At 40.0% G+C, this 11,492-nt stretch overlaps 1 protein-coding gene across 4 annotated transcripts; it reads left to right on the top strand.

Annotated features, from left to right (window-relative positions):
* Nucleotides 1-484: 484 nt before the first annotated feature.
* Nucleotides 485-11,203, top strand: LOC107878007 (auxin response factor 19). 4 transcript variants are annotated; one of them, XM_047393730.1, is made up of 14 exons: nt 487-1,158; nt 2,772-2,884; nt 2,964-3,059; nt 3,321-3,377; nt 3,488-3,643; nt 3,720-3,804; nt 6,653-6,743; nt 6,822-6,986; nt 7,085-7,280; nt 7,550-7,688; nt 8,361-9,055; nt 9,194-10,180; nt 10,315-10,505; nt 10,586-11,203. In XM_047393730.1, exons 1-14 carry the CDS (start codon nt 1,116-1,118, stop codon nt 10,764-10,766), a joined length of 3,195 nt encoding a protein of 1,064 aa, XP_047249686.1. In that variant the 5' UTR covers nt 487-1,115; the 3' UTR covers nt 10,767-11,203. The 4 variants fall into 4 exon arrangements, with proteins under 4 accessions (XP_047249687.1, XP_047249686.1, XP_047249683.1 ...); XM_047393728.1 differs by adding an exon at nt 2,549-2,642 and having other exon boundaries at nt 1,022-1,158; nt 8,361-10,180; XM_047393731.1 differs by having other exon boundaries at nt 485-1,158; nt 8,361-10,180; nt 10,590-11,203.
* Nucleotides 11,204-11,492: the final 289 nt, after the last annotated feature.

Here is an 11,492-nt window from a genome sequence, read left to right as displayed (position 1 = left end):
TATGCAATTCTGTTCGACCAAAAAAAAATTATATTTACTTTTCAACAATTAAATGAATTATAACTAATAAAGGTAATATTTTAAAATTATTATTTCAGATATAATTTTCTTAATAGGTACTCCCTCATATTTTTTTTATGTAATATTTAAGGAGAAATTAATAAGAGGTGCAAAATTAACTAATATGTTTTTATTTATTCTTTTATTGAATGAATCTTTGAATGTAGTTGAAAAAAAAGTAGTTAATTGTATGTTAACTTCTTAAATATGTCAATTATTTTAAGATAAATTATTTTAATAAATATTTCAAATAATTTGAGAGGAATAGAATATATGAAGCCAAACATAAAGTGCACGAAGGAAATAAGCTGGAGTAATTGTTTTGACTAGAAAGATTGGTTATAGTTGGATTGAGAATGATGGAAATAAATGTCTTGTGGGAGCAAAACATGGCTTGTAATTTCACTCATTATTTAACCTTGTCCAGTTCATTTATGTCGGCTTGTTCTCTACTACTTCTCTCTCCCATTTCACAAAACGTAATAATACAACATATACACATACGTATATCAATCATATCACAGGCTATATATTATTTTTAATTATTATTACAATAATCTTGCATAGAATAGAATAGTATAAAGGTTGTAGTACAGCAGCAATATAAAACAGCTCCCGTTATCATTGGCGTCTGATTTTCCGGCGACTTCTCTGATTCCCCCCCCCCCCCTCACCACCCCACCACCTTGCACCTGGGGTGATGTGTAACTTTATTATTCTTTCTGCCTTCCCATTTTTGGATAGCCATATCTATAAGATTATTTGCTAGTTCTTGATTTTCCGGTGACCGGAACAAGCTGACGATTTGTTGACAATGGAAAAGCAAAAGCATATTTACATTTAAGGAATTTGTGATCATATTTGATAATTTGGGCTGATGCAATTATGGAGCTAATGGTGGTTTAGTACCTAATAATTATTGATGGAGTTTTCTATCTTGAGAACGTGAAAAGCATTTTGTAGCTGGAATTACGCGAAAGATTTGTTTTGCACCAATTCTTATTTTTATTCTTCTCTTAAAATTCTTTTTGGAGAGAAGTGCAACTTCTGCTGAAATGAAGGCACCATCAAACGGATATATACCTAATTCAGGAGAAGGTGATTCCTACAACCTCATTCAATCCTTTTTATTTTGCATTTTCTACCTCTTTGTTTTTAAAAAATTCTCTTAGTTGTGCTTCATTTTGCTTCCTATGACCTCTCAGACTGTTGGGGGTGGGGGATATAATAAGTGGAATTTGCTGCCATGTTTTAGCTTTGATTTGCTATTGTAATAAGGCTTAACACAAGGCGTTCAATTGATTATTTTGTCACTTAATAACCATAATATGCAGTTTTTTCTTAAGGTAAGTTGGATTTTAATGCTCAAGTTTCCTTTGAATATTGCCTGTTTTTCAATTTTTCTCTTAGAAAAACATTTGTATTACAAAGGATTGAGAACAAAAGTACACTTTCTCTTAACTGCTTTTAGTTGTTTATTCTTTTCATTTGTTAGTGATTTCGGTGCATTAGCAAAATGTTACTAATACAATTTGTATATCCAGGAGTACAAATTCTGTTTGGTGTAATTGATCTACGGATTCATGTCTTCTTTCTGAGTTGAAATTCGGATTATATACTGGATAACCGTCAAAATTGGTTTACCCAATATCTGCTACTCGTTTAAGTTTCACTTTTGACCTCTTATTTAGCAGATGCCTCGGATGGTCCACTTTCCATTTTTGTGGGGTTGGTTCACTGCCTTTAAAAATGCCTAAACTACTCCTGGCAGCTTGTGTTTACTCCATTTTGGAGCAGAAAGTGCATTTTCGATTTCTGTGCATCATTCTCGGTCTATTAAGTAGGCTGTGCTTTGGTAACAAGTAAGTATTAGGAGGGGTAAGAACAGAGTTGAAAACGAGGTTATCACTGGAATAGGAACAAAATAAATACTGCAGATTTTGCTTGATCTGCCTTCATGATGCTTTAATACAATCTATTTGCCGTAAGTTCATACTCTCACATGGGTTTCTTTGAGAAGAGAAGGTAAGTTCTTTTCATGAATCACAAGATCGAGAAACTACTGCTATCTTCGCATGTCATTGACATGTTTAAACTATCTAGTATTGGTTAGTTTTTGATTGCTATTAGGTATACAACTATTTGAGGGTCACACATATCAACGGTTTGAGGGTCACGTGATATTTACTTAGGTTCCTGGTATTGCTGACGCTTTATAATCATTTGGTTTGCGGGACTCCTTATCTTTATGATGGGGAGCCTTAGAGCATTGGTAAAGTTTTCTCCATGTGACCTATGGGTCACGGGTTCGACCTGTGGAAGCAGCCACTAATGTCTGCATTAGGTAGAGTGGTAGACTATGTACATCACATCCTTTGGGTGCGGCTCTTCTCCGGACCCTGCTAGCGCGGCATTCTTTGTGCACCGGGCTGCCATTTTTAACTCCTTATCTTTATGTACCAGTAGTTAATATTTCTTTTTAATACAGGTTCCAGTGAGATAATCCTTCAGTTGGGGCTAAAAAAAGGAGAAACAGGAGAAAATTTTCCTTTTTGGTTGCATGAATGATGCTCACAGATCTGGTAGTCAAGAGAATTATTTTGCACATAAAGGACCTTAGTTTCTAGCATATCAAAGCATCATATGTATATTTGTATACAATTGGACTTTAATTTAGTAAATATGTGTAAGTTTGTATCATAATGCAACAGGAGAAAGAAAGCTCATGAATTCAGAGTTATGGCACGCTTGTGCTGGCCCATTGGTTTCTTTGCCTCCTGTTGGAAGCCTTGTGGTATATTTTCCTCAAGGTCACAGTGAGCAGGTATGTTTCTTTTGGAGTTGAATAGGAGTATTACTACCCCCAAGATGATGAAACCTTACTTCGATATCAATCTATGCAGGTGGCGGCATCAATGCAAAAGGAGACAGATGGAATTCCAAGTTATCCTAATCTTCCATCCAAGTTGATTTGCATGTTACACAACGTTACTTTACATGTATGGCATCTTCCTCTATCCTCATATTGGCTGGGATTTACGATTTCATGAATTGTCTTTCCATTTCCATATATTTTTCTTAAAATTAATGATTGAATATGGGTGTTTTCATTTGGGATCACTGTACTTCTTAAGTTTTGTATTGTTTATTTGCCTCATTTTATATGAATTAAGTAGAAAAATATTGTTCTATTACGGAAAATTAACGAGCAGTGGAGTTTCCCTTTTCCAAACATGTTTTTCTTGTTACATTTTTGTTAGGCTGACACTGAAACCGATGAGGTCTATGCTCAGATGACTCTTCAACCTGTAAACAAAGTAAGTCCTTATGCTGTTTGCAATATCAGCTGTCATCTTTGCGGTCAAATACTTTTTACCGTCTCCTTTAGAAGTTGTATGAAACAAACTTTTGCTTTTTGATTCTGCAGTATGACCAGGAGGCTTTACTTTTGTCTGATATGGGCCTTAAGCAGAACAGGCAGCCTGCTGAGTTCTTCTGTAAAACTCTCACAGCTAGTGATACAAGCACCCATGGTGGATTTTCCGTTCCTCGTCGTGCAGCCGAGAAGATATTTCCTCCTCTGGTATGTTTATCTTGACCAAAGTGTCTTCAAGAGAAGCGATCTACTTTATTGCATCTGACAGGGAGCTTCTTTGTAGGACTATTCTATGCAACCTCCTGCTCAGGAGCTAATGGCTAGAGATTTGCATGATCAAGCATGGACTTTCAGGCATATATATCGAGGTACCTTTACGATCTTCTACTCTTATGTTGGACGCTTTAGTTTTGATAATTAATTCTGTGTGGAACTACTAATGAGGCAACACTTTGGGTCACTATGCTACGAGTTGACATTTAAGGTTTCTCTCCAAAGGATACAGTAATGTCGGACTGCTAAGCTACAACAACAACAACAAACCCAGTGTATTCCCACATAGTAAGGTCTGGGGAGGGTAAGATGTACGCAGTCCATACCACTACTCTCGGGGAAGTAGCAAGGCCGTTTCCGATAGACCCCCGGCTCAAGACAAGGAATAGTAATCAAAGTCATACCAAAAAACCTGGAACAAGACAAAACATAGAGACGCCACATATAGGGAAAGAGTAAACAAAGACTAGTAAACTATCGTAATCCTACAAGCAACAAGAAATCATAATAAGAATACTACACCCACCGAGTAATGCCCTACCCTACCTATCCAAAATAGCACTAGCCTTCCATCCTAATATGCGTCCTCCAGATCTTCCTATCTAGGGTCATGTCCTCAGTAAGCCGTAACTGCTCCATGTCCCGCCTAATCACCTATCTCCAGTACTTCTTCGGCCTACCCCTGCCCCGTCTGAAACCATCCAAAGCAAGCCCCTCACACCTACGAACCGGTGCCTCCGTGCCCCTCCTCATCATGTGTCCGAACCATCTCAAACGAACCTCCCGCATCTTGTCCTCCACCGAAGCCACTCCAACCTTTTCTCGGATAGTCTCATTCCGAACTCTATCACCCCTAGTAAGCCCACATATCCAACGCTTCAATTTCTGAATGTGAGAGTTCTTGACTGGACAATACTCTGCTCCATACAACAAGGCCGGGTGGACTGCCACCCTGTAAAATTTGCCTTTAAGCTTGGGCGGCACCTTCTTATCAGACAACACCCTCGAGGCGAGCTTCCACTTCATCCATCCCACCCCGATACGGTGAGAGACTTCCTCGTCAATCTCACGATTTCCCTGAATCATGGACTCAAGATACTTGAAACTACCCCTCTTACACACCACCTGAGACTCCAGCCTTACTACCACGTCATCCCCCTCCCTCGAGCCATCAAACTTACATTCCAAATACTCGGTCTTGCTCTTACTTAATCTGAACCCTTTAAACTCAAAGGTTCTAATTTATCATTCACACCCCCCGAGTCTCATCAATCAAAACCACATCATCTGCAAAAAGCATATACCAGGGCACCTCGCCTTGAATACGCCGCGTCAACATATCCATCACCAAAACAAACAAAAACTGGCTAAGAGTAGATCCCTGATGTAACCCTGTCAGGATAGGGAAATGTTCAGAATCACCCCCCGCCGTCCTCACCTGGGTCTTAGCTCCATCATACATGTCCTTGATTGCTCTGATATACGCCACCAGGACCCCACTCACCTCCAGGCATCTCCAAAGAACTTCCTTAGGGACTTTGTCGTATGCCTTCTCCAAGTCGATAAACACCATGTGCCTTCTTTGTTTCCCTATACTGTTCCACCAGTCTTCGAATTGCCTCCGTCGTCGAGCCCCCGAGCATAAATCCAAACTGGTTCTCCGAAATAGAGACTATCCTCCTCAACCTCAACTCGACCACTCTTTTCCAAATTTTCATAGTGTGACTCAATAACTTAATACCTCGAAAATTGTTGCAACACTGAATGTCATCCTTATTCTTATACAGAGGAATCATAGTGCTCCATCTCCAATGCGTCGGGCATTTTCGCAGACTCGAAAATGCCGTTAAACAAATTGGTCAACCACCTTAAACCATTCTCTCCAGCAAACTTCCAAAAATCCACAGGGATCTCATCAGGCCCCGTCGCCCTACCTCTTCGCATCCTGCGAATAGCCTCTCTGACCTCCTCCACCTTAAAATGTTTACAATAACTGAAATCACGACGCTCCTCTGATTGCTCCAGCTCCCCTAACACCATAACTCTATCCTCTTCATCATTCAAGAGCCTATGAAAATACGATTGCCATCTTTTCTTAATGTGAACATCTTCCACCAACACTCTACCATCCTCCCCCTTAATGCACTTGACCTGATCGAGGTCACAACTCTTCCTCTCCCTAGCCTTAGCCAGCCTAAACAACCTCTTTTCCCCTCCTTTCTCCTCTAACCCCGCATACAAGCTCTCAAACGCCGCCGTCTTAGTAGCCGTAAGTGCTAGCTTAGCCCCCCTCCTCGCTAACTTGTACTCCTCCCTATTTACCCGCTTCTCTTCTTCATCCTTACTCTCAACCAACTTAGCATATGCCCCCTTCTTAGTCTCCACTTTCTTCTTAACTTCTTCATTCCACCACCAATAATTAACCTTCGTTTTCATATGCAGTCTCCAAAGGATACAGTTCCATGTCGGACTGCTAAGCTAAATGACTCAAATAATTAACCTTCGTTTTCATATGCAGTAGTAACTTTTATCTCCAAATCCACCTCAGCTTATGAAAAATGTGATTCTAATAATATTTTTCTTAATAGTTTTCTTGGTTCAAGTTTTCAAATATCTTTTTATTAAGAGAGCTTATTTTGTAGTGGAAATTTCTCAAGGACACTGATGTAAAGAAACTTAGTCCTAGTGTCATGTTTTTGCTCTTGTAGTGAATTGTGAATCTATGTTGCTCGGACTCTCAAAAAATGATGATGTGCCGGTGTCGGGTCCTCCAAAAATGCACTACTTTTAGATGATCGCATGCAGTTGGTCTCATTTTTGAAGAGTCCGAGCAAAATTGTGAACTTGTTCCCCTCGATAACTGGAGCCATCAATGTATCAGATAAAAATTGGTCAGTGATAGGTGGTAACAAGGTTCATTGAAACTAATTTACATGATTTCAGGTCAACCAAAAAGACACCTTTTGACTACTGGTTGGAGTGTCTTTATCTCCTCTAAAAGGTTGTGTGCCGGTGATTCTGTCCTTTTCATAAGGTAACAGAAAAGTCAGTTACTTCTTTTTTTGTTGATATGATAGTCATCTTGTTGCTAAACTGGGAAAATTTTATGTAGAGATGAAAAGTCACAGCTTCTCTTGGGTATAAAACGAGCGAACAGACAGCAGCCAGCCCTGTCCTCATCTGTTATATCTAGTGACAGCATGCACATTGGGATCCTTGCTGCTGCAGCTCATGCTGCTGCAAACAACAGCCCGTTTACTATCTTTTACAATCCTAGGTACTATACCCACCTTGTTAAATTAAAAACATTACGTGTTAGGACTTAAATGTTGAATTACAGTTGTTTTTAGATCTTGATCCTTTTGTTCTTGACAGGGCTAGCCCTTCTGAATTTGTAATTCCTCTGGCCAAGTATAGTAAATCTATGTACTCACAAGTTTCACTAGGCATGCGATTTCGGATGATGTTTGAAACGGAGGAATCTGGAGTCCGTAGGTACATGGGTACGATAACGGGTGTTAGTGATCTGGACCCCATACGATGGAAGAACTCACAGTGGCGTAATCTTCAGGTGCTCGGTCATCTAGAATTTGTCCCCAAGAATTTTCTTAGAATTTTGATATTTTAACTTAGTGGTCATAGTAGAGGTCGCCGTGCTTCTTGATATATATTTCTCAGTCATACCATATACGACTATTTTTATTAGGCAATGTCACTGAGTCCTCAGTTACTGCTCCAGATTAGCAGTGCCTGTACTTTGCTTCATGTTTTTTGGCGGTATATAATAAACTGCATTTGCATTGACCCAATCCTAAACTATTTCTTCATTTAATTTGTTAGGTGGGATGGGATGAATCAACTGCCGGGGAACGTCCAAGCAGAGTTTCAATTTGGGATATTGAGCCTGTCGTGACACCATTTTATATCTGTCCTCCTCCATTTTTCAGGCCCAAGTTTCATAAGCAGCCAAGTTTTCCTGGTAAGCTACTCAACGTTTAGTTGTCTCTTATAATGTTCAAAGGTTAAAAAGAACTAAAACAAAGATTTAGGGATGGCTCAACGAATTTGGTTGCCTAAAGCCAAATCTTAATAAGAGGTTTTAGTATATTCAATAAAATTAGCTTTTGTGTGCATCACACGTGCATCTCGTACGACTCATGGCATCTCGTGCAACGTACGTGTATCTTGTGCGACATACGTGCATCTTGTGCGACGTACGTGCATCTTATGTGTTTGTGCGCCATATGTACATCTTGTTGTCAATTAGTAAAAATATTTATTAAAAATTTGGGGCCCCAAGCCATTGCTTTTGTGGCTTTATGGTCGAGCTGGCCCTGCAAAAAGGCTATTTAACGGTTCATTATGGTTAAAACTCGACTTCGACTTACAGGAGATGTTGGAATTTCCAGTTTTGCTTTGCAGTTAAAATTATCTTGATTAATTATGTATGGAAATAGGTGTAACCATTGGTGTATGAAGTATCAAGGATGTTCATCAAATTAATTTTTAGTAGTAGCAGCATGATCTCTGCCGTAGTCAGGCTCTATAGATATTAGCATGATTCATCTTCGTCGTCTGTACTTGCCCAAGAAGAAAATTAGTCTACTGCAGCTTTCTCGATATAATCCTCAAAGAAGTAGTGTTTTTGTAGGTGATGAGTCCGATATAGAGAATGTTTTGAAGAGGGGGATGCCTTGGATCAGTGACGAATTCGGTCTAAAAGATGCTCAAAGCTCAATATTCCCTGGACTGAGCTTGGTACAATGGATGAGTATGCAACAAAACAATCATCTGCCAGTTGCCCAAACCGGACTTGCCAGTGTCTTGCACAGTAATATCGGTACTGATGACCATTCTAAGTTGTTGAACTTTCAGTCACCTACATTAGCATTACCAGATCTCCAGTTCAACAAACCAAATCAGCTAAACCAACAATTTGGTCAAATCCAGCAGCCACCATTAGCATGGGCCCAACAGCAACAACCACCGTTACAGTCTCCTATAATTGCACAGCAGCGGCAACACACACTACAACAGCAGCAGCAACATCAACAGCAACAACACCTGCAGCAGCAACAGCAACAGCAACAACAACACTCGCAGCAGCAACAGCAACAACAGCAGCAGCAGCCACAGCAACACATGTTGCATCAGCAGTCACAGCCACAGCCACAACCACAGCTTCATCAGCAAGCACAGCAGCAGCTGCAGCAGAAACAACGTCCATCCCAACAGCAACATTTGACTGTGAATTCATCACCAGTAAATCATTGTGTATCTCCTAACCAGATACCAAACCAAACTTTTCCACAAGCTGTGATATATGGTCAACTTCAGCAACAACAGGTACTATCATCTAGTATCCAATCACAGCAAAATGTTCCTGTCAATAGAAATCCATTTCCTTCGCCATCCTTGGCACAGGACCTCCAATTTCAGCAACAAGTGGAACAGCAATCTAACCTCTTGCAAAAATCCCAGCAGCAGCACACTATACCACAAGAAGCTCCACTTCAATTATTGCAACAAAGTTTGATGCAGAGGCCCCAAGTGCAACCATCATCACAGCAGAGCCTCACGGAGCAGCAGCTGCAGCTACAGCTTCTTAATAAACTACAGCAGCAGCAGAAGCAACAAGCACAGCTATTATCTCCTGTAAGCTGTACCCTGGAGCCACGTATGTCCCAGCAACAACAGAACCGGCAACCACAAGAGCTCCAGTTTGCTCATCAGCAATTAAGTTCCAGCATCATGATGGCAGCCACACATCTCCAGTCGCCCCAGCATGCTTTCAACCAACTCCAAAACCAGAACAAATTGCCTATAACAATCAAAGGAATTTCTGGTGCTACAGATGGAGATGCTCCTTCATGTTCAACCTCTCCTTCTACAAACAATTTCCAAGTTTCACCACCAAACTTCTTGACCAGGAACCAAGAGCAAGCACTACAGGTGGATGAGTCGGTAGTTGATCCTTCTCAAGAGCAAAACAAATCCGAATTTCGAATAAAACATGAACCACCATTCTCAAAAGGTTCAGAGCAGTCTAAATACAAAGCTAGTGGTACTGAGAACTTAGAGGCAGCCTCATCGACAACGTCCTATGGGCTGGATTATAGTGGTTTCAACTTTTCATTGCCTGCATTATGTGTGGATGGTGATGTTCAATCACATTCTAGGAGCAGTCTTCCTTCAGCAGTAAATAATATAGATGGATTGAACCCTGATGCTTTGCTATCAAGGGATTATGATTCTGGAAAGGATATGCAAAACCTATTCTCTCCTTTTGGCAATGCCCCTAAGGATATAGAAACTGAGTTGTCTGATGCTGGGATCAATTCTCAACAATTTGGGGTGCCAAACATGTCATATAAGCCAAGATGTGCCAGTGATCTTGCTGTTATTGACAATGGGGTTCTGAATAATAATTCATGGATGAATCAGACTCAACGCATGAGAACATATACAAAGGTGAGCTGCACACATGTTTTTCTCTTTTATCACTCTTTATGTGTTTCCTCGTCTCAAGTTTCATATGATGGATTAGTTGTGTTAAGTCTCATTCCCGTAATGTATGTTTTTAATATCATTTTCCCATTTTGAAGGTTCAAAAACGAGGCTCTGTGGGAAGAACTATAGATGTCACTCGCTACGTAGGCTATGATGAATTAAGGCATGATCTAGCACGTATGTTTGGAATTGAGGGACAGCTTGAAGATCCTCAAAGAACTGAGTGGAAGCTTGTATATGTTGACCATGAGAATGATATACTACTTGTTGGTGACGATCCTTGGGAGTAAGTGTTGGACTTGTATGTTGTACTATGATTGTTGTACTACTACTACAAGATATTTCAAATTTTCCCATTTTTGTTAGGGAGTTTGTGAGCTGTGTTCAGAGCATCAAAATACTGTCTTCTGCTGAAGTTCAGCAAATGAGCTTGGATGGAGATTTAGGTAATGTGCCAATACCAAACCAAGCTAGCAGTGGAACTGACAGTGGTAATGCGTGGAGGGGACATTATGATGACAACTCAGCTGCATCATTTAATCGATGAAGGTGCTCCAATTAAATGCACTAACTTCTGAATACGTTTTCAACACATTTCCCTTGAGGCTGCGAACAACTCAGATCAGCATATTCCAACTGTAAGTGAGGTGGTAGAACCTTGTGTTCTAGGCAGCTGATGGAAGCAACTCATGACGTGTCTTTTATACTTGACGTGAATTTACATACCTTTCAAAGTCCCTGCATGTCCTGTGGCACAGTTGATATTAGATTAGTTCGATTGCTACTTTATTGTAAGGTGCAAACTTTATCAGTGAGAGAATTTTTAAATTTATTATTTTTCAGATCAAGTAGGTGTAAATTAGCTTAGAAATTAAGGCATGACAAAATTTCAGGAAGAAACATTCCTGTTGTACTAAATTTAACAGAAAATGTATATCTTTGACGCTTGTGAAAATTTTGTCTGATGACATTGCTACGCTTCAAGTTTTATGTTCTCCTCTAACGTGAACTATGTTTAAAGTTCGCTTCCAAAATTTTGCCAAGCAAGTGATACAGTTGAAAAACGAACAGAGAAAAAGCGTAGTTCACTCTTGATCTATACCAATAAAAAAAAAAGGTAGCCCGATGAAATAAAGCTCCTGCTATGTGCATGGTCCGGGGAAGGGCCTCACCACAAGGGTGTATTGTATGCAGCCTTACCTTACATTTCTGTAAGAGGCTGTTTACAAGGCTTGAATCCATGACTTCTTGGTCACATGACAACAACTTTATG

This window comes from Capsicum annuum, chromosome 7 (genome assembly GCF_002878395.1).
Source record: "Capsicum annuum cultivar UCD-10X-F1 chromosome 7, UCD10Xv1.1, whole genome shotgun sequence".
Classification (NCBI taxonomy): Eukaryota; Viridiplantae; Streptophyta; class Magnoliopsida; order Solanales; family Solanaceae; genus Capsicum; species Capsicum annuum.
The sequence above is the reverse complement of the archived record's forward strand: the minus strand, read 5'-3'. Positions and strand labels throughout refer to the sequence as shown.

What these genes read in the sequence shown, in the direction of transcription:
- LOC107878007 (XM_047393727.1), top strand. Translation starts at nt 1,116, where the DNA reads ATGAAGGCACCATCAAACGGATATATACCTAATTCAGGAGAAG. An exon ending in TACACAACGTTACTTTACAT is followed by an intron (nt 3,060 to 3,320) that starts GTATGGCATCTT and finishes CATTTTTGTTAG; the next exon opens with GCTGACACTGAAACCGATGA. An exon ending in CACAGTGGCGTAATCTTCAG is followed by an intron (nt 7,281 to 7,549) that starts GTGCTCGGTCAT and finishes TTAATTTGTTAG; the next exon opens with GTGGGATGGGATGAATCAAC.